The sequence below is a fragment of the Prunus dulcis genome, chromosome 1, assembly GCF_902201215.1.
Source record: "Prunus dulcis chromosome 1, ALMONDv2, whole genome shotgun sequence".
Lineage (NCBI taxonomy): Eukaryota > Viridiplantae > Streptophyta > Magnoliopsida > Rosales > Rosaceae > Prunus > Prunus dulcis.
In genome coordinates this window covers 32554617-32575679 of record NC_047650.1, presented here as the reverse complement: position 1 = coordinate 32575679, position 21063 = coordinate 32554617, and the positions used below count along the sequence as shown (strand labels likewise).

The following is a 21063-nucleotide window of genomic DNA, read 5'->3' as shown; positions in this document are numbered from 1 at the left end:
GTGAGGTTTGGTAAAGGACCTTCTAAACTTACCAGCGAGTTGCCTGAAATGTTTAAGTCTTCAAGAAGATTGAGCCTCCAAATCCAGTTTGGCACCTCACCATGAATTTGGTTCCCTGAAAGGTCTAAGTAGGATAATCTGTATTGATTTCTCAAGAAGTCAGGAAATGTTCTCAAGTTGGTAGAAGTTAATTTCAGTTGATCCATTTGAGGCAAGGAGTAATATGAGAAATTGAGACCATTATGATCGAAAAAACAAGCTATTGTATGGAGGTTTTAGGGGAGTTTTGATGATAGGATCAGATTACCGAAGAGGTTAATAGGAAGTTTTGATATGTAATTATTTTCTGCTGTATGATATTTCCTTATGCCTTTGCCTCTCTCTCTCTCTCTCTCTCTCTCTCTCTCTCTCTCTCTCTCTCTCCCCTGTAATGTTATCCTGATTGTTCAAAGAAAACATATACCAGGATCAATCAGATAGGTGTTTACACAAGAGCCATGCCCTGCCCTGCCCTGCCATGCCAACCCTAGTAGATTCTCGTTGGCGGAGGTTTAAGGACACTGAACATATTGGATCCAGATCATTGGCGGCAGCAAGCAACTAGTGTTCTGTAACAGAAAATGATGAGTAATATATTGTAGGTTACACAAAGAGCCACAAGAAGGTGATGACTGGTCAATTGTTACATTCTTTTTGTTTCTGATATAACTGTAAAAGGGATTTGCGTCTTCTTTGCAAGTGAAAGAAAAGAGAGAATTTTTCGACCAAAAAAAGAAAAGAGAGAATTTGGCTCCTGGCAATGTATAGAATTCAATTCAAGGTTACGGCGCTTTCCTTTCCAGATGACATGTGTGCTGAAGTTTTCCATTGCAACTGGAAGAATTTAGAGCAAAGAAAGAAAAAAAAGGAAAATTCAATCTTAAATCATTCCCATCAACTCATGTCTTTGGTAACTAACCAAAATCAACGTAGGTGGGAAAAGGAAAAACAATTGAAAAAAAGATTAAACAAAAAACTTTTAAGACGCGCTAAACACCCCTCCACTGCTAATGGTTCATCTACAGCATTCGATTGATTAGTGGGAACAGATGCGTCATGGCTCCATCCTGCCCCATCAGCAACTCCCCCGGGAAAAATCCGATTAGTTTCCAAATCATACAAATGAGGATCAGGATTACGCATATTTTCCTTCATGAGTTTGTCCCATTCTAGATAAACCCCTGTCTTCTTCACTCTCACAAAATCAACCAGAGGCCTTACTAGAATGGAGATCTTGTCTCCGCCTTGCAAACGGAGCACATCGTTTGACAATTGTCCCTGCCAAAGATAATGGTCTTCTGGTTCTCTTGAAGTTTTTACTGAGGCAAATGCTATCCTTGCGTGCAAAGCAGTTTGTTTGGTAAGATTTTTAACTGTAATGCGAATAGGAACTTGAGAATCTTCAAGTTCTGGGTAGTCTGAAGAGTAAAAGAAGCATATAGTAAACCCTTTTAAATCACGACCAGCAGGAACTTCAAAGTAGACTTGATTGTCCGCATCATCGACCAACTTGAACCACTCAGGAATATCATAAATTCCATTCAGAAAAATTCCACCATATCCGCAAGAACTCCATCCCTATTTATACCATGTAGAGCCAGATTTGTATAATCATTACATTCTTATCTATGCATGTGCATATACATTTGCGTCTGTGTGTGTGTGTGTGTGTGTGTGTGTGTGTGTGTGAGAGAGAGAGAGAGAGAGAGAGAGAGAGAGAGAGTGACCTGTAGGATGTTCTTCCTAAAATCAGCAGTGAGATTGATGCAGCCTTCCATATGAATCCTTGTCATGGAGTTTAATGACTTATCCAAACCTGGAATCTCAGTGAGTTTGAGCGAGTCATTTAGATACAATTCTCTCATATACGACATTTTTGAAAAATCTGGCATCGTTTCCAATCCTGTGCAGCCAGATGCTTTTAGAACTTTCAAACTTGTTGGTAAATCTGGGATTGCACGAAGATGTATGCAGTCATTTAAACACAAATTTTGAAGATTTGAAAAACCACCGGGGCCTAGAATTAGGCTATGAAAATCATTGCCTCTAAGATCTAAATCTATTAAGGAAATTACGCAACTGAGATCCTTATGAATATCATTGTTGCAGTCTTCGAGATATGGGAGTTCTGAAAAGTGTTGTGATTCTGTTATGCCATTATCATTTTTGAGATCAATGTCATTAGAGATATCATGGCTTGGTCCTGCCTTTTGAGATGGGCGACGTTGATAACCACAAAGATCGTATTCAGTCATATTTTCGTTCATAAATTTGTCCCATACCAGGCTAACACCTGTTTTCTTCACCTTCACACAATTATCTTGAGGCATTATCTGAATCAAGACTTGATTACCGTCTTGCAATTTGAGCTCGTCGTTTGATAACTGTCCCTGCCAAACATAATGATTTCCAAGTTCACAGTCATATTGTTCTGCTATATCTGTGATCCAGGCTTCAAAATCAGTACACCGGGTCAAGTTTGTAATGCTAATGACGACAGGAATTTCATTGTCCAAGTCTGAAGAGTAAACGAAGGACAAAGTTAACCCTTTAAAATTACGACCAACACTTTGAGGAACATTGAAATCCAAAATATTATTCTCATGGACACTGTCGAACCAATCAGGAATATCATCTCCATCCAGAACAATGCCACCATATCCGCAAGAAGTCCATCCCTATACCATGTAGGGTCAAATTTGTATAAGAAACACATTCTTATGCATGCATGTGTACGTGTGTGTGTGGTAGATTGAGAAAGAAGAGAGATAGAAGGATTAACCTGTAGGATGTTCTTCCTAAAATCAGCAGTGAGATTCATGCAACTTTCCATATGAATCCGTGTCATGGAATTTAAGGACTTATCCAGGCCTGGAATCTCAGTGAGTTTGTAAGATCCACTTAGATACAATTCTCTCATATTTGACATTTCTGAAAAATCTGGCATTTTTTCCAATCCTGTGCAGCCAGCTGCTTTCAGAACTTTCAAATTTGTTGGTAAATCTGGGATTGCACGAAGATTTAAGCAGTCGTCTAACGACAAAATTTCAAGCTTTGAAAGACCACTGAGGCTTGGTAGGCTATGAAAGTCATTGTCTGCAAGATCTAAATTTTCTAAGGAAATTAGTCTCCAGAGATCCCTAGGGATAGCATCCTCGGTCAGACCAAGGTTAGTTGATGGCGACCTTGTCACCTCACATACTGATAAAATTTCCAAGTTCTTCAATTTTACTATGGAAGATGGTATTTGTCTTATGGCTGTGTTATCTGCTTCCAGAGTTTTCAATGATATCATGTCCCCTAAGCCATCAGCCAAGTTTTCAAATCTTGAACAACCATTAAGTAGAAGAGTTTCAATAGACTTGGAATTATAGAAATTCAGTGGAAGATCCTCTAGCATGTTGCAGTCTTGAAGATTTACCACAGAAAGTCTTCCAAGATCCCCTATGGATGAGTGAACCTCAGACAAACTCGTACAGTCTTCCAATATCAATTCCTTGAGACATGAGAGTTTTGAAAGGTCTGGTGATTTCATTAGGCAATGGGAATGACTGAGATTAATGATTTTCAACTTCTCAAGAAACTGTTACACAAAACCAAAATTAAAATCCAAAAGGAAGGTCTGATACAAACATTAATGCAAAATGAAGAGAGAGTAAACATAGTGTATGTATAGAACAAGATAGAAAGAGCCAACAACTAGGTTGAGATTATTATACCTTGCAATCCTTCCAAACTATTTTGAGTTTGCTATACTGCAAGTCTAAAGCAACTAGTTTCGGTTGATTAGGAAAGTCATCTGGTATGGAGTCTAAAGGGAATCCATGCCAGCACAACCATGTTAGCTTTTTGGGGAAGATATTGTACTCTCCAGTGAGCTCTACATTGTTGAAGTGGAGTAATCTCAGTTTTTTCATACTGGTAAATGTTGCTGCACTGAAACTAGCCTTGTCAGAGCTTTGCAAATCTAGAGCAAGTCCTTCAATTGCTTCAGTTCCCTGTTAAGAGTAGTACCAATTAAGAAAAGGGTCTTTTGCATATGAAACATGATGTACAAACATGAAAGTCCATGTATGTTAGGACCTATAGTTTGTGTTGGCAATCAAAGCACATATTTGTGTTACTTTGATCTTAATGCATATATATAAAGAAATGGAAAACGAAACCGAAGTAGAGCATTTATTTTATTATAGACACGGGATACATATGCTTCTCTTGCATGATGCATTCTAAAACTTACTGGGAAAGTACTTACAGATTCATCTCTCAATACATCTGTTACATCTTCACGATTCCACAATCTACTAAATTTTTTTGGGTCATCACGGCCGGATTTTTCACGAACGATCTCTCTTCCCATCTCTCTAAGCAAATCATGCATCATCAACTTGTTTTCCTCACAAACATCTACAAGGCACCGTTCAATGAGGATAGGGATTCCTAGCGTTGCAGAAAAGCCACATCCATCTAATATTTGTGTGACGTAGTCCTGGTCCATTCCAATAAAGAAACAAGATATATCAAGGAATATATCTCTGTCAGTATGGCTAGGTAGCCCGTCAAAGCTTATTCTGAGTATTTTTGTAATTGTTTCATGAGGACTTCTTTCCAATCTCTCCAATTGGCTTTCCCACTCTGATGTGGTTCTTTTATTCAGAAAAGACCCCAAAACTTCAAGTGCTAGTGGCAAACCTTGACAGTAATGAATTACACGTTTTGAGAGGTCAAGATATTCCTGATCAGGATAATCTCTTTTGAAGGCATGCCAACTAAAGAGCTCTATAGCTTCTTCCTCATCCATTTCTTCAGCGGGATATGTGCTATCCACTTCAACTTGCTCTAGCAATTGTTGATCTCTTGTTGTTATAATAATCCGGCTTCCACGTCCAAACCAATCACGATCTCTAGCTATTGCTTTTACTTGCTGTATTGAAGCTACATCGTCGATTATGACAAGTGCTCTTTTGCAACGAAGTCTTTCTTGTGTCATAGTGATCCCTAAATCAACAGAACCAACCTTTATCGCCTCCTTGCTTTTCAAGATATCATTTAGAAGTTTTTCTTGCAAACCAACCAGACCATTAGTGGCTTGGTTTGCAATTACCTCCCTCACGTTTGCAAGGAAACTCCTACCTTCAAAGCTACGTTCAAACTTGTTATAAATGGCTTTGGCAAGCGTTGTTTTTCCAATGCCGCCCATCCCCAAAATACCAATCATGCGAACATCTTTAGAATCTGATTCAATGTCTAACTGATCACTCAAATCCCACAACCGAGAAGTAATTCCAACTGGGTGTTCGATGTCTAATTTGTATTTGCTGTGCAACTGTTTATTAACCTCCCCAATAATTTTCTTGATAAGCTCTGCTTCATGCCTGCCAATTAAACACAGAAGCAAAACTACGAATCATTCATTAGGCAACAAACTACAAATTTATAATCCTATCTGTAATTACCAAAGAACCTGTGCAACCTCAATCATCTAAGTTTAGATCAGAGAGGTTCATTCAATTGAGGACAGAGTTCATCACGACCAGTGCTGCAATTATTGATCAACAAAGGTATGATTAGATCACAGCCTTGTAGAATCAAAATGTTTTCTTCTTATATGACGAGGGGAGGCCCTGGCCACAAGCAGTCAAGGCAGTCGCCTAGGGCCCTCAATTTTTATAATACTTATATGTAGGTACCTATATTATTATACATATAGAAGGAGAATGACTCATTTAGGATGCTCGCCTAGGACCTCCAAAACGTAGGATCGCCAACTAGTCATCCTTGATATGATGGAAAAAGAAAAGGGATAGATGGTTGTCAAGTAAGGAGATGATAATCGAAGAAAATTAGTAATTACCCATTGTAAGTATTTTTAAGATCTTCCCCACACAAATCTGCAGCTTGAGTGAGAGCATTTCTCCACTGCTGTACCTTTTCTCTCTCAAGTTTACCTTCACAGATGCCCGCTTCATGTTTCTCAAATGCTTCTGCAAAACTACCAGTTTGTTTCCGGACATCTGAAGCATCAACATTATAGAATAATGGAATAACCTTTTGCCCCAATTTTTCTCTACACTCCATGATCTTCACCAGCTCATCAAGACACCAACTGGAATCGGCATACCTCTTGGAGAAGACAATTATGGAGATCATGGACCCGTCGATTGCCTGCTCCAGTTGGGTTTTTATAAATTCCGTTCTTCTTAATTCTTTGTCATCAAGAAAGGCGTTGATACCGGCATCAGAGAATGCAGCATGGAGGTGGCCCGCGAAGCCCTTGCGTATGTCTTCCCCTCTAAAGCTCAAGAACACTTGGTACATCCAACTTTTTGAGGAGGAGGATGAAGAGGAGGCATTGATACCGGCATCAGAAAATGCGGCGTTGAGGTTGCCGGTGAAGCCCTTGCGTGCGTCTTCACCTCCAAAGCTCAACAAACTCGGAACTTCCAACATATTGATAAGGAGGATGGTGAGGATGAAGAGGAGTCTTTATGGGCTTTCTTGGCATCCATTAATTGATACTGCAGAACTATCGGACAGTGGTTTCATAATTTTTTTTTTTTTTTTTTTTTTCTGGGCAGTGGTTTGTGTGTTGCAACTAGATGAATAAAAGTATTGAAATACAGTCAAGGTCCTCAAACGTTTCAGTAGACAAAAGCAAAAGTTCGCAAGCGGAGAGAGAGAGAGAGAACAGAATATCTTTTTGGAAGAAGAAGTTCCCAAGCGGGGCCGCTTTCTGCGGCGTCTGGCTACACGATCTGCTGGACGGCAAAGATTGAAGGTCCGGAAAGTGCAAGGAGGTAAGTGAGAATAATTCTAATCAAAAAAGAAAAAGGGAAAAAAAGAAGAAAAACACGTCACAAAAAGCAATGAACTAAGTTGAATAATAATTCCACATGTAGGAGCCACGAATTACTCTAAGAAATTTTTGTATGTTCTAGGTACAGCATGTGACTGGTGTACCATAAAATATATATATACTAGCTTCTTTACACATGCTGCTAATTGGTTTTTTATTTATTTTATATTTTATTTTTAGTATTAAGAAAAGATAACAGGAATAGTTATGTTTCATAAAAGTATGACATATTATCTGATTTTGTTTTTTATTTTATTTTTTATATGAAAAAAATATGAATTTACCATATTATTCTCATTTAATTAATAATTTCAAGTAATTAAATTTCAATTCTTAATGTTTGAATTAATCAATGTCATTTTTTGGTATTTTGAATGTTTCACCATTTTCTATCTTTTGCTTTATATATATATGTGGAAATATTTTATTTTATTTTATTTTTATGTCTTATGTTGTTTGAAGTTGTTTGAGGAAAGTAAAAGGATCTCAAGCCCTCTTAAATTAAAAATAAACTTGGGTATTGGCCCTTCGAAATTGTTGAAAGACAAATCAAAGGCGCCTAATCGGTAAGAAGAGACATTAGAAAATTCATAGATTTGATGAGAGAACTTATTGTTGGAAAGGGCAACTAATTCCAGCAATGGAATGCCTCCATCGAATAGATTGTAACTGAAGTCAACAAACTCCACATTGATAAGATTTTCCCAATGAATGGAATTGATGGAACCGTTAAACTTGTATTGATCCATAGAAGTTGGAGGGTGAAAGATGCATTGAGGACAGCATTTTGAGGTTGCCAATCGAGTCTGAAAACAGAAGCCGGTACTTGAATTCCAAGTTACAAGCTTGGAGGAAGCAGAAGAATCAAATATAAGGCTTTGCTTCAAGCGGAGCAATGCTGCTTGGTCATCTTCATTGCACTTACTTCGGACTAAATTAACAGTCAAGAATAAAAGAAATACAGCAAAACTTTCATCATGGATTAAACTTTTAACAGAAGATATGGATGAAACTGCAGGAGCTGTTTGTGGTGGTTTTAAATCTCATTGACACATAGGCCTTTTGGCTTCAATTTCAAACCTTTTCCCCATCTATCTGGGACCAAACAAACAAAACGTGACCATGCAAACAGAGCAACTAGATTAAGGTCAAAGCCAAAGCACAAGAGGAAACAATTAAAAACCAAAGCCAAAACAAGCGAGACCAGACGAAGGAGTAAGTTAAAGTAAATCCAGCAAACATCGTACACTGAATTGTTCAAAGTGACAAACTTTCTTAATGCGTAAATTTCCATGTAATTACGAATGGAGCGTGTTCTGTTAGAACCGTACAACAAAACAACTTTATAATAAGATCCAATACATCATCAAATTCCCAATAAGCTACTAAGCTGCAAAAAGTAAAGATAATGTTTTGTAGTAGTTAGATTTCTTGTAAGAGTTGACGTTTTTTCTTGTTAGGCTCTTTTTGACACTAATATCTTTTTTTTGGCAAATGGGGACTTTCATGAACTTGGTCGACAACAAGTTTCATATCTTTTTGGTTACTCATCTGTTCATAGGTTGTCTTTGTCGACACTCGTAAGAACAACTCAACGCGCAGATATTCGAGTAACAAAAGAATTTACTTGGTTATTGAGAAGCTGATGAATATCCCCATTTGCTCAAAAAAGATAATGGCATCAAAAAGACCCTGCAAATAAACATCAACCCTTACAACAAATCTAATCAAAATAAAAGTGAACTTTCATTGAAGTTTTAGAGCGCAAGTCCAAATTTCTTCTTCTTTTTGGTACATTGGGGGAAAAATCTCTGCAGACTTCACTGGTGGCGTTAGGCTTGGACAGTATGGTGTTGGAGAAAGATAGGCAGTTGTGCCTTAATTTGGAGCCCAACATTTCCATCATTTGGATTTGCAAAACATGGACCCAACCTAGAACAACTGTTTCAGTAAATTGCATAAACACCAATCAGTTTTTAAGGTAAACCTTCGTTTCTTGGAAACAAAACAGTGAAGATATGTAATAGAACTGTACCTCAATTGAAGAAGACAGACCAACCTTCATCGTAATTAACAGCACACACCTTCATCGTAATTAACAGCAAAAGTTGTAGGGGGGATGAGATAGAATGCATATGAGTTATATGAAAACGAGCACTAGGATATATTTATATAAATAAGCAAAAAAAACTAATTTAGTGTGTTCAAGCAGAAGAACAGAGCAGTGATATGAGTCATGAGAAAATTATTAAGCTAGTGTGTCGACATTGTTTGACGAACAGGACTTAATTGAGGGAGGAGGCGGCTTGTGTTTTGGCCTTTTGCTTCAGAACGAAGGACACCGTGTTGACACATTTTCCCCATGGTGTGCTAATCGTGCACTGCATGGTACATGTGATGGATGAATCATTTTGGGTTTGGGCTCGACTTGGCCCGACTTCATCGGGTTTTAATAACTTGGGCCCAACCAATGAAGAGAGACGAAGGTTTAAAGAAACGAGCCAATTTGTTTAACACTTGTATGTATGAAAAGACAATTACGACTAAATTAAGAGTTAGGTGTTGCGGTGTAGTTTCCGGCTAATAAGTTTAGTTAGATGCATCGATCCATTGGCATGGGCATGTAGCCCATAAGCGCTCGGAGCCCTCCATGTATGGCAAACAAAGGAAAAATAAAAAAGAAATCGCATTGCAATATATTTTTATTGACCAATAGTTGTGTTGCCGACTGTTTGAGTAAATAAAGGTGGTACAGGCTTAATAATGGAGACGGAAGAGGAGGAGGAGGAGGAGGCCCATGTTACCATGTTAGATGCTGGGTTGACATTTTAATTTAATGGTCAATGGCGGCCATGCCCATTGCCCATGTTGCTCTACTTTAGAAAATACTTAAAAGTATACTGGTCTTGCTATTGCCCATAAAATCCCTTAATCACCAACCACAATTTTGAGTGACAATAAATTCATGTTGGTTGGTACTACCAAAAACTCAAATTATTGCACAATTTCAGAGACCTTAATTAAGTAACCAATTTATAAAAATGGTTTGATACCCATGCACAATATTTTCTTTTTAATACAAGCGATATTGAGAGAGGAAGAATTGAATTTAAAATCTCGAATACTAATGATGTAAACGCTCTTAACCACTTGAGTTATAATCCATTTGCTCTTGTGCATTATATTTTCGGCTGTGAATTTGTATTTGACTATGGTGCCAAGGAGAAGGACACGATTTGTAAAGAAATTAATTTTGTAAGTGCTTGTATAAATCAATTATAGGTGGAAATGATTGTCAAACGTTCACTTCACTTGATCAAACTAAAAGTCTAAGTCTGTTGATCACTAATTTGTTAAGCATGAAAATATCTATCACATGAAGAGGAATTTTGACAAGCATATGTTGAACAGTTATATTTGCATCATCATAAATCAGTAACACCCGAATCAAAGGATTGGAGATTGGAGAGAACCCTTGAAAAAGGGTAATACTAGTATCAAACGGTGCCGTTTCACAGAGGCAAGCAAATGCAGTCTTGCTCCCCGCCAGTGCTGTCACCTTCAGTTTCCTTGCCTTTATTTAATCCAGCCACAACCTCACATTTTCTCACAACCACCTCTTCTTTTCCGTCTGTTTCTCACACACATCCATCACTCAGCGCCACGTGCCCTCGATATCATAAAAATAAAATAATATGTGTCAAAAATTTCCACAGAAAATACCAAAAACCTGCACAGGATGATGAAAATATCCACCCAAATAAAAGGATGCAGAAGGAGAGAGCTTTCTATTTTCTGCCCTTCTCCTTTTTCGCCTCCATTTTCATTTTTCCCCATCCTTCTCTGTGTGTGTGTAAAACACTGTAACCACCAAAAGCCATGTTTCAGGAATCTGTCTCAATTTGGGCTTCCATGAACAGCTGGTTCACTCCAACTGTTTTCTTTGTCCTCCTCAATGTCATGATAGGCACCATTGCCATTGCTTCAAACTTAGGCACCAACCAGAAACACCAAGACCCACAAAACCAGCAGCAAGGCCTTGCTAGATCTCCATCTGTGCTGCAGAGGATCAAATCCATCAACCTCTACCACTACAGATCCCCAGAGCCACACACAAACACCTTTGAGAAAAACCCAGAAACTACTGAGAGCACCCATTATGCTTTTAGGCACACCCAGGAAGCTGAGCAACCCCAATTCACTAGATCCCCTTCTTTGCTACAGAGGCTCAAGTCCATCAACTTCTACATTCCACAAGATTTCTCCACCAACCCATCACAACCCTCCACCAACCCGTCACAACCCATCACCACCACAACCACTATGCACAAAACCCAGGAGCCAGAATCCCATTCTGAACATGACCAGTTCCAACATGAAGACCATTTTGAAGACCATGAACACCCAGAAAGCCTAGAACCAGAATCAGAATCAGAAGAAGAGCAGAGCCTCGATGAGATTTACAGTCAGCTGAAGCCTGTACAGGACCATCATGTGAGCAGGACGAAGTCAGACACCAAACCACCATCCGGAGAAGTACCCACTAAGCTCCCAAAGAAGATGAAGAAGTCTGCGAGTTCCAAGTCTGCATTTGATCATTTTAAAGAAGACGATATTGTGGAGATTCGCCGGCCAGCGACTGTGAGGGAGAGGAAAGCTAAAGTGACAGAGGATGAGGAGGTGGATGCCAAGGCGGATGATTTCATCAACAAGTTCAAGAACCAGCTGAAGCTGCAAAGGTTGGATTCCATCATAAGGTACAAGGACATGCTCAATAGAGGGACATAAGTGAAGGAAATTCAATTATTTTTCTATGGTGGGTTTTTAACTTTATGTTAGTTTGCGTTGGATTGATGAAGATTAGGGTTTAGTGGATGGTAATGTGGATCTACTCACTACTGCTTTGTGTTTGTTGAACTATTTGTCCAAATATTGCCCTTTATTTATGTCCTCTAGTTCAATCATGTGTTTAGCAAAGCAATAGCTTATCAGAGCAGGGCAGCCTCTCATTTTCTGTGACTTGAGGGGTATATTGGTAAATGGGTCATGCCTGCCTGAGGAAGAAAAACCCATTTGCAGCAGCCGTAGAGATTTTGTATTTACCATTTCCCACTAGTTGTTATTGTTTGTTTATTTTTCAAGAGCAAAAGAAGAAGAAGAAGAAAAATCTTAAGCCCTTGTTATGATGGGACATTTTTGGCTTGTTTGGAAGAGTTATTTTACTTGTTTTTTCTATTTTTTAAAAGAGTGAATTATTTTTCCGTATATGCCAGAGAAAGACTTGTATGTCACGGTTCACGGGGTATAGCACTTTTTTCTATCACCATCCAATCACATTGAGTCATGTTGAATTTTTAACATGCGTGGCAGAACGCAATTAGTTGGAGATAACAAAATAATGTTATCCCAATACAAGTTTTCCTCAAAAATTGGTAATGAGGAAGACTTCTACCCTTCCATGTGTTGTTTGGGGTCTTGTGGCGGAAGGAGTGGTAGCTGGAATTTGGTGGTTGCAGTTGCAGGTAGTCTTGTCTTAGCAAAGTGGGCTCATTTTTACCGATAGAGTGGCGGTATATGACTTATTCCTATGCTGCCCACAGGATATATAGAATGGTGGGGCAGTTTGGTCAAATCACATTGGCTCTCCTCCTTTGTGCTTTATCCGTATATTGAGGTGCTTGGTTGTGTTGTGCTGCACGTGGGGGGATTTTTTGTGTGTATCGTTTTGGGTAGGGTTTCTTCCAAAATTAACATAAAATGTGGATACATAATTGCTGGGGTTTACCGAATTGAACCTTTTAATGTCTCTCAGTCTTGCTTGTGGTCCTGACATCACATTATCAATGTTTTTTCTTCTTCTTTGATGTCTGAATCATGAAGGGGACCACATTATAGGGTAAATTTAAAACATTACCTTTCACTTCAATCACTTTTGTGCAACATGGGTCCAAATGTTCCTTTTTCTTTACTGCTTAATCAATTAGGGTATTATAACATATCCTGATTAAGCAAACTATCGTCGGTCTTCAAAATAGTTATCATGCACTCTTAACAATTTTTGTCTTCATTGTTGCGTGCAAATAGTCGAGATGATTATGAAAACAAATATGAATTTTAGGATGAGATTTTGAAGTTCCATACTTGAAAAACAAAAAGGAGGATGCTCTAATTGTTGTGGAAGCAATGTCTAGTGTAGATCTGAGATGCCTTTGCGTCTAAACAAAACTTTTACAAGTGGAACTCACCCAACGTGATGATTATTAGAATAACAAAGTTGTTAAAATCAAACAAACCATAACCATAAAGGAAAAGAGAAGTTGAAAATATGATTTTTGTTGGAACACAGACGGGGGATGGAAGCTAATAACTTGCTACCTTATGCGAAACAAAAGGCCATGCATGTTTTTTTTTTTTTTTTTTTTATAGCTTAATTAAAAGCTGAGAATATAATATATGTATTGCTTGATTGTGTCTTGATTGAAAATGATACGTTATTTTTCTGCGAGTCTGATGGCAGTGTCGGATTCTCACAGCAGTACCCAAAAAAGACGAGAAAAAAAAAAAAAAAAACTTCCTTCCTATTGAGTCCTCGCACTGACTAATTACCCGCTGCAAGTATATCGTGATCTTTTTTTTACAGCGTCTACTTTGTTTTTGGGCCATTGGAGACCACTCAAGTTTGAAGAATAATTGAAGGAGATTTTATTTGAGATGCTTTTATATTTTGTCTTTCTTATTGCGACTTTAAGCCGATGGAGATAGTCTAGAGATTATGTTGTTTTGTTGGTGGTACATGCGATGCAAGAAAACGAAGTTTTTGGTTGATGCATCTCAAGCTCAACCACAGCTTATAGCAATCTAGTCCTAAAGCAAACACATATTCAGTCGCAAATGTGGACTCTTGACTCAATATTACAATGTTGATATTTTTTTTATGCAATGAGAAAAGAAATTACTACTGCTTAAATTCTCTCACAATCATCATAACAAATTTTGACAACCATTAGGATAAGAGCACGAAAATTAAAGATTTCAAACACGAGATTGAGAATAATGATGACCTAAAATTGCTACTGTATTTACTTTGAGAAAAATGTGATGAATCTTAAAACCTCACAACTAGTTCAAAAGCATCATAGCAACAAGTGAAGCAATTCGTCAAAGAATGTTAGTAGTTTTTGTGCGATAAGAGCTGATTTTTTCACTTACACTTATTTGTTGGAAATTATATGTTATAGTAAAAAATATTTAAAAAAAAGTTCTCCATTTTTTCTTTTCAGCTGTCTTGTTTTGTTTTTTCATTTATTGTTATTTTATACATGAATCTATATTCACTCAAAAAAGTTCTCCATCATATCGCTGCCTTGTAAATATGAAGAGACCCAAAATTTCCCATCAAAATCCAATTAAAACTTGGATTTGAGATTGAGAGGGAGAAAAAGGAGTGCACCTGGGACCTGCGCTAAACAAGCGGGAACTGGTGAGTGAGTGGCGCCACTGATTAGTTTATTTGTAAAATACGACCTGTTACTTTCATATATCACAGGCCATTCTCGACCGTCGATTATCATCTCGAGTTCACGTGGTAATGTATAATCCTGACACTCCTTATCTTTGCCACCATCAGTAAATGACACAAATTACAATTCACAAACCACGTATGTAATGCTTAAAATTTTCAGTTCCCATTGTGAAAGATCATCAAAAGTTAAACCAAAACCCAAAGAAGGTTGGCACCACAACAAACACATTCGAATATTTAGAAGAAGAGGAAAGGCAGTGACACACACGGGCGGAATAGGAGTGACCTTTTCTTTACGGGGAAAGAGAGAGAGAGAGATGGTGTGGATGGCAACTCAAAAGCTTGCAATTAGAGGGAAGAGAAGGCGTATATGGGGAGGAGCGTTTCTGTGTTGGGTTTTCTTAATGTTGGTCACTCCCAAGATTTCTCACTCCCCCAAACACCATCTCTACGCTGACATGCGCAATTTCCTTGGTACCAAAATTTGAAAGTTCTCATCTCTCTCCTTTTCTCACTGTTTATGTATGTTTTGTTTGATTTTGTTATCTGGGTTTTTCGTAGGAGTGCCTAATACATTGAATGTGATCACCAATTTCCCCTTTTTGTTTGTTGGTGTTCTGGGTTTTGTTCTTTGTTGCCAAGGGGGCCTTTTCAACATCAGGTTCTGTACTTCTGCATTGTAATTACTTACTTTGTATAATGATATCTTTCTTCTAGTGATTTCAGAGGAGTTGATTTTGATTGGTTTTGTTTGGCAACGGGTTGGTTTCAGTTTGCCTGGTGAAGTTTGGGGTTGGGCACTATTCTATGCTGGAATAACAGGGCTGGCTTTTGGGTCTGCTTATTATCATTTGAAGCCCGATGATAGTAGAGTAACGTGGGACACCTTGCCGGTTAGCATTTCAATCTCATTCAAGAGCTTTCGTTTCTAGATAACTACCTGTGCAATCGATTCTATAAAATTCAAGACCAACAAAAACAGAAGTGCTATCTTAACTGTTCAATCAAATTCTCGCTCAAAAGGGAATGTGAATGTGATGCAAATTTTTACTTGAAAGCAGATTTGCCAACTTTTTTAAAGCAAAAGGAGCGCGAGTGAAAAAAAATATTAATAAAAATATTACGGTACATGGTTTTGTTGGTAATCAAGTATCTCGATCCTAATCATGTATGTACAGTCTTTTGTTTATTTCAATTGTTGAAGTAGATTCTGAATTGCAGATGATGATTGCATACTCCTCTCTTTTCTCTAGTTTTATTGTGGAGAGAGTGGGAGAGAGGATCGGTTTAAGTAGTCTATTTGCACTCCTTTTCATTGCTTTTCTTAGTACTGCATATGACAGGTTAGTTTTGTATTTTCTCCTCTCTCTTCCTGTGTTAAACTCAATATTGGAGGTGTACGCATGTGCTTTTTACTGAATATGGTTCACTAGTTGGTTGCAGAACATATAATGATATCAGATTGTACATGATGTTCCAGTTGATTCCATGTATAGCAATTCCAGGGATGTGCTTTGTGTTTCCACCCAAATATACTCACTCAAGATATTGGCTTTGGGCCGGAGGTACGTCATATTCATTAATAATCTTTGTTTTTTTTAAGAACATGCTGTTCCCTGCACAATTGAAGTACAATAGAAATGGTCAATTGATTCCTCTGTAGCTGTAGCTTATTAGAATATCTTAACAAGTACACACTGGGTGATTTCCTTAAAAGTCATTTCTTTTTCCCTCTCTTTTTAAAAGCAACTTTCACAATGGATAGTCCAGAATACGGCTTCAGAATGTTTGATGTTTATTGTTTTGCTAAGGAATTCCACCAATGACCATTCCTATCCCATGAGAATGTTGGACTATGCAAATTATAAAAGCAATTGTTTACAGGGGTTTACCTTCTCTCCAAATTTGAAGCTGTTGCTGACATGAAAATATACCATGCAAATCATTACATTATCAGTGGGCACTCTTTGGAGCATTTGTGTTTAGTGATGGTCCCTGTTCTGCTCAGTATTATGCTCATGCATAGAAACATTAAGTGTCAAAGGTACTTTAGTTTTGCATTTTATTGAAAGTTCTCATTATAGTACTTTAGTTAACTTGTTTGCCCACAGTTTTGGTCTTAAATTGATTATCCAATGTTTCTGTCTTTGTATGATGTAATTGGGATTTATTGGCTGGAGAAATTCTCTCTTACATATTTGTGGGCTTGGGCTTGATAACAGAATAGGTGCCATTAAAGAATGCTCATGAAGTAGGCAAGGCAGAGATTATGATGACGTGTTCTGTGCAGCGGCTACTGGATGCTCGAAAGATTTCTGTAAATGAGGATTCATTGGAGGTAAAGAGTGATCTGTAGTGTTCTCCAGTGTTTAGTCAAACATGTCTCTGCCATTGAGCAAATTAGATTAATCAATTTTGACTTGGATAAACATGTCTCCCCTTTTTCATGAACTGCTTTCTTCTGCTGGCTGGCCTGTCCATTACAGATTGTAAGAAGAAGTGATTAGCTTAATAGGGCATAGTTTTGCTGGAGTTGAATCACTTGATTAAAGATTGACTTAATTATAAACAGCCTAAGAAGATTAGAACATTATTTTTGTTGGATTTTGAGAGTGCAATGATTAGATTCCACAAATTCCTCCTCTATTATGCTGATAATGTGGATTTCATTTCAGTGAGAATCAGAGGGAAATTTTTTAATTACATATATTAGCTTTATGGCACATGTATGGCACAAATTTTCTCACATGTAAATTATGGTTCTTTTGGACAATTGTGGTCATGGTCATGTATCTAACTAAATATACTCACATGTATGCATGTGCATGAGGAACAAGTGCATGTCTGCTATCATGTGATCATATGTTCTAGTATTCAAATGAACATTTTATTTCCAAAAAGCTATTGGCTGGCGGAAAAAGGCATTTCCAATTAGTTTTGCAGAGTCATCGTGTAAAAATATCGTATTAGAGTTAATATTCCTTTAATTATTATTGTTATTTATAGTAAACTGGCCTGGCGTCAAGCAGCCCAAGCCAACACATTTCTATTTGAACCAAAATTCAAAGTTGGTGGCCCATCAGAATCAAACCTATCTTGGCACAGCCCAAACTAGAACAGAAAGAATGAATATGACTTTGACAACTTTTCACTTCAACCATTTTGTTGCTTAATCAAAGCATAAACTAGGGTTGAGTCAACATCAACATCAACTATTCTTCTTAAGTCCTCCCCACAAGCAAGCGCAGACTTGAATAAAAAGATTAATGCTGTGCTAAAAATACAAGCAGTATGACACTGCTACATGCCTCTAAGACCTCTTTTGGATCATGAACGGGACCTGGTTTTGCAGCATGTTAGACAACCGGTCAATCGATATACACTGCTGATCAACCGGCTTGAAGTTTTTGCTCTTAGAATTCCAAGTAACCACATTCTAGATTGCCAAACCCCCTTTTCAGCTTGGGTGTGGGTGACTTGTGAATTTTTCACATTCTGGCAAGAATCCCATGAAAGGCGAGTACTAGTTATAAGCAGTGTACATGACCAAGGTGGGTGCTGAAATTAATACAGCAACATATCTGCAACTCAAGTACAAAATCCTTCATTGCCATCCAAATTGGGTGGGATTATTTTCCCATTATTGTCACTCATTTAGATGCTAATAATTTTTTTTAAAGAAAAGGCTTCCAACCTCGAAAGCAACATTGTTAATTGGGTTCATAATTGACTTAGGAGTCAAGTTAATGCAACCACTAAGTCACTGACCACCAAAGATTAGTTAACTAATTACTGTGAAACGTGCATCAAAGTCATAATTTAAATGAATAAATACTGTTTGTTTACCTAGAGTCGTCGGTGGGGTTCTATTTGCTTTAATTGGCCCTTGCTTCCCTGTCCCTCTTGGCACCCATACTATATACACATTATACATTCAACCCTATATAAAAAAAAAATACAGGAAATAAAATGATCTTACCAACCAAATTGGTAAAAGGAAAAGGGTCCCATTTTATTATTTGGATCATTTTCTTTTTAATTCCAGATTATAAATCGAAACTTCGCGTATAATTATTCGGTGGTCATTAAAGCGTGATTTTCTGGTTCCTTATCACCCACCCTAAATACACGTTCATGACATATTTAGAAATAGCAATTATGTCTTTTATTAAGGGAATCATGAAAATGGAGGGAAATAAAAGAAAATTCTAGCAACAACATGGAAATTTTTTTTAAAAGGACTGGAGCCCACATTTCTGACAATTCACTCCATCACATGTGGGCCATGCAAACGAGATCACATATTCTCAAACATCACAAAGAAGACCCAGCGAAGAGGAGGAGAAACACTTACATGAAACGAAAATAATACTATTTTATTATTTTTAATGAAACACATTATGTTATATGTGATAATTTTTTTATATAACAACCTGTGTTTGACTGAAAATAACAAATTATTATTATTTCTGTTTCATACAAGTTTTTCTTGAAGAGGGAGAGACTCAATTTTTCGTATCTTTTTTTTTATTCATTATTTTAATTATTTTTCATTTATTGATAAGGTAGGCTTGAGTCGGTAAGCTTTAGAGCTAGTGCTTACTAATTTACTGGTGTAGAAATTCACAGGAAAGAGCCTTCACACGCAGAAAAACATTGGGTGAGTTGGAAGCATCCCTTTTCTGGTTCCTCCATCTCTTTCCTTTTTTCTCATCCCTCTTCTTCTTCTCTCTCAAAAACCTCACAAATTCACACAACTTCACACCAAATCACAACCTCTCTCTCAAATCCAAACCCAACCCATTTCTCCAAATGACAGACAGAGTCTACCCATCTTCCAAACCCACCACCAATGGCGGCGCCGCCGTGCCCGCCGTCGCTACTACCGCCGCCGCCGCCACAGCCAACCCATCAAACACCAAGCCCCAACTCCGGCAACCATACCGCCCACAACCCCAGTACCACCACCGCCGGCACCGCAGGAGCAACTGCCACTGCAACTTCTGCTGCTGCTGCTTTTGGTCCATCCTCATCATCTTAGCCCTCGCCCTCCTCGCCGCCATAGCCGGCGCCGCCGTCTACATCCTCTACCGTCCTCACCGCCCTGAATTCACACTCACCTCCGTCCGCATTGCCAAGCTCAACCTCACCACCTCCTCCGACTTATCCACTTCACACCTCACTACCCTCTTCAACCTCACCCTCTCCTCCAAAAACCCTAACAACCACCTCACCTTCTCCTACGAGCCCTTTGCTCTGTCTCTCTCGTCCAGCGACGTCCAAATCGGAAACGGGTCGATCCCGGCTTTCACCAGCGGCACCAAAAACAGCACCTTTTTTCGCTCCATTTTGTCGACCTCTCAGGATCTCGACGTCGAGTCGGTGAAGTCTCTGAGATCGGATCTGAGGAAGAAGACCGGGGTGGCGTTGGAGTTGCAGATGGACACCAAAGTGAAGGTGGCGATGGGGAAGTTGAAGAGCAAGAAGGTGGGCATTAGGGTTACGTGTGAAGGGATTAAGGGGGCTGTACCTAAAGGCAAGTCCCCGTCGGTGGCTTCGGTTGCTAACTCCAAGTGCAAGGTTGATCTTCGGATCAAGATCTGGAAATGGACATTTTAATTAATTGTTTTCATTACTTCAATGCAATTTTTTCTTTGTTTCATATAATGGGTTTTTCGAGGGGGGGGCTTTGTAAACTTTTGAGGAGGATTAAAAGATCATGAAATTGGTGTTACAAGAAAAATTCAAGTTGATGCAAGTTGGGAGTAGGTTTAAGTGCAAATTTGGGGTTCAAATTAGAATCCTTCTTTTCTTTTTTTCTTTCTTCTTCTTCCTTGATACTTTGGTGATGTAAGTGAAGTGAATTTGATTATTTTATGGCAATGCATTCTGATAATACTCTCTCTTTCTGCTACCTTGTTATTATTTTTCTGTGTAATTTGCCTTCAAAGCTTCAAATTGTGTAGCAAGTCACTCTGCGGAATTTTCAGACAAGACCAGGAGCGGAGGATCACTACAATGCCTAGTTGGGCTCAATTGGTTAATTGCATTTAAGAAAATACATTGTTTCGTTTTGCCTTTTCGAGTATGATAGTTGTAAAAACAGATCAGAAAATGCAAGCTGGTTTTACTTTGCTTTTTCAAGTATGGCGTTTTGGTTCCAGATTTTCCAGGTTCCAATAGAAAAAAACCATGTTGAACAAAATGCCCAGAAAGATGTTTTTTTTGTAGGGGGGGGGGGGGTAACTATTTGGGAAATGAAAAACAAGGAGAACTATTTGGGAAATGAAAAACAAGGAGAAAAATACAGAGCTCTGAGCTCTACCGATCCAATAGAAAAAGGGGTTGTGAATTTTGTGTCCTCGTTATCAATGACGATGAGTTTTACACAGAATCACACACAGTACTAGTGACGACGACCAATGTAGCTGCTCTCTCTGATCTCTCTCAGTATTTCACTTGATAAGTGTGAGTTTTGCTGGTCCACGGTATTTAAAACCCTTGTGTCCCTTTGCATTGATTTACTCATGCCACTCCCACTTGTTAGTAATGCAATAGTATACTACAAATCTAAGGCACTCACATTACATCATCCCAGTTTCATTGTCCTATTCTTCCTGTTTCTACTCGCATCACTTATCGAAGA

General features: G+C 38.3%; 4 protein-coding genes across 6 annotated transcripts; 3 read left to right on the top strand and 1 right to left on the bottom strand.

Annotated features, from left to right (window-relative positions):
- Nucleotides 1-668: 668 nt before the first annotated feature.
- LOC117614378 (disease resistance protein RPV1-like) lies at nucleotides 669-6835 on the bottom strand. Of its 2 annotated transcripts, XM_034343176.1 has the most exons (6): nucleotides 5894-6835; nucleotides 4295-5414; nucleotides 3759-4037; nucleotides 2822-3622; nucleotides 1767-2717; nucleotides 669-1617 (listed from the first exon to the last, which is right to left on the bottom strand). In XM_034343176.1, the coding sequence occupies exons 1-6, from the start codon at nucleotides 6487-6489 to the stop codon at nucleotides 964-966; spliced, it is 4401 nt and encodes a 1466-aa protein (XP_034199067.1). In that variant the 5' UTR covers nucleotides 6490-6835; the 3' UTR covers nucleotides 669-963. The 2 variants fall into 2 exon arrangements, with proteins under 2 accessions (XP_034199067.1, XP_034199068.1); XM_034343177.1 differs by lacking the exon at nucleotides 1767-2717.
- Nucleotides 6836-10547: 3712 nt separating this feature from the next.
- Nucleotides 10548-12088, top strand: LOC117616329 (pathogen-associated molecular patterns-induced protein A70). Its single transcript, XM_034345603.1, has one exon. It carries the CDS (start codon nucleotides 10775-10777, stop codon nucleotides 11681-11683), a length of 909 nt encoding a protein of 302 aa, XP_034201494.1. The 5' UTR covers nucleotides 10548-10774; the 3' UTR covers nucleotides 11684-12088.
- Nucleotides 12089-14723: 2635 nt separating this feature from the next.
- LOC117628912 lies at nucleotides 14724-17122 on the top strand. 2 transcript variants are annotated; one of them, XM_034361458.1, is made up of 7 exons: nucleotides 14724-14891; nucleotides 14979-15078; nucleotides 15190-15310; nucleotides 15639-15760; nucleotides 15861-15982; nucleotides 16302-16461; nucleotides 16640-17122. In XM_034361458.1, exons 1-7 carry the CDS (start codon nucleotides 14735-14737, stop codon nucleotides 16665-16667), a joined length of 810 nt encoding a protein of 269 aa, XP_034217349.1. In that variant the 5' UTR covers nucleotides 14724-14734; the 3' UTR covers nucleotides 16668-17122. The 2 variants fall into 2 exon arrangements, with proteins under 2 accessions (XP_034217349.1, XP_034217355.1); XM_034361464.1 differs by lacking the exon at nucleotides 15639-15760 and having other exon boundaries at nucleotides 15898-15982.
- Nucleotides 17123-18948: 1826 nt separating this feature from the next.
- On the top strand, nucleotides 18949-20313 carry LOC117628925 (NDR1/HIN1-like protein 6). Its single transcript, XM_034361473.1, has one exon. The coding sequence runs from the start codon at nucleotides 19230-19232 to the stop codon at nucleotides 20034-20036; it is 807 nt and encodes a 268-aa protein (XP_034217364.1). The 5' UTR covers nucleotides 18949-19229; the 3' UTR covers nucleotides 20037-20313.
- Nucleotides 20314-21063: the final 750 nt, after the last annotated feature.

Bases quoted from the DNA above. Each gene is read 5' to 3' on its own strand.
- LOC117628912 (XM_034361458.1), top strand. From the start codon at position 14,735: ATGGTGTGGATGGCAACTCAAAAGCTTGCAATTAGAGGGAAGAGAAGG. The intron at 15,311-15,638 runs GTTAGCATTTCA...TCTGAATTGCAG, and splicing joins TAACGTGGGACACCTTGCCG to ATGATGATTGCATACTCCTC. The intron at 15,761-15,860 runs GTTAGTTTTGTA...AGTTGGTTGCAG, and splicing joins CTTAGTACTGCATATGACAG to AACATATAATGATATCAGAT.
- LOC117628925 (XM_034361473.1), top strand. From the start codon at position 19,230: ATGACAGACAGAGTCTACCCATCTTCCAAACCCACCACCAATGGCGGC.
- LOC117614378 (XM_034343176.1), bottom strand. From the start codon at position 6,489: ATGTTGGAAGTTCCGAGTTTGTTGAGCTTTGGAGGTGAAGACGCACGC. The intron at 5,415-5,893 runs GTAATTACTAAT...TTTAATTGGCAG, and splicing joins CTTAAAAATACTTACAATGG to GCATGAAGCAGAGCTTATCA. The intron at 2,718-2,821 runs GTTAATCCTTCT...TACATGGTATAG, and splicing joins TTAGGAAGAACATCCTACAG to GGATGGACTTCTTGCGGATA.
- LOC117616329 (XM_034345603.1), top strand. From the start codon at position 10,775: ATGTTTCAGGAATCTGTCTCAATTTGGGCTTCCATGAACAGCTGGTTC.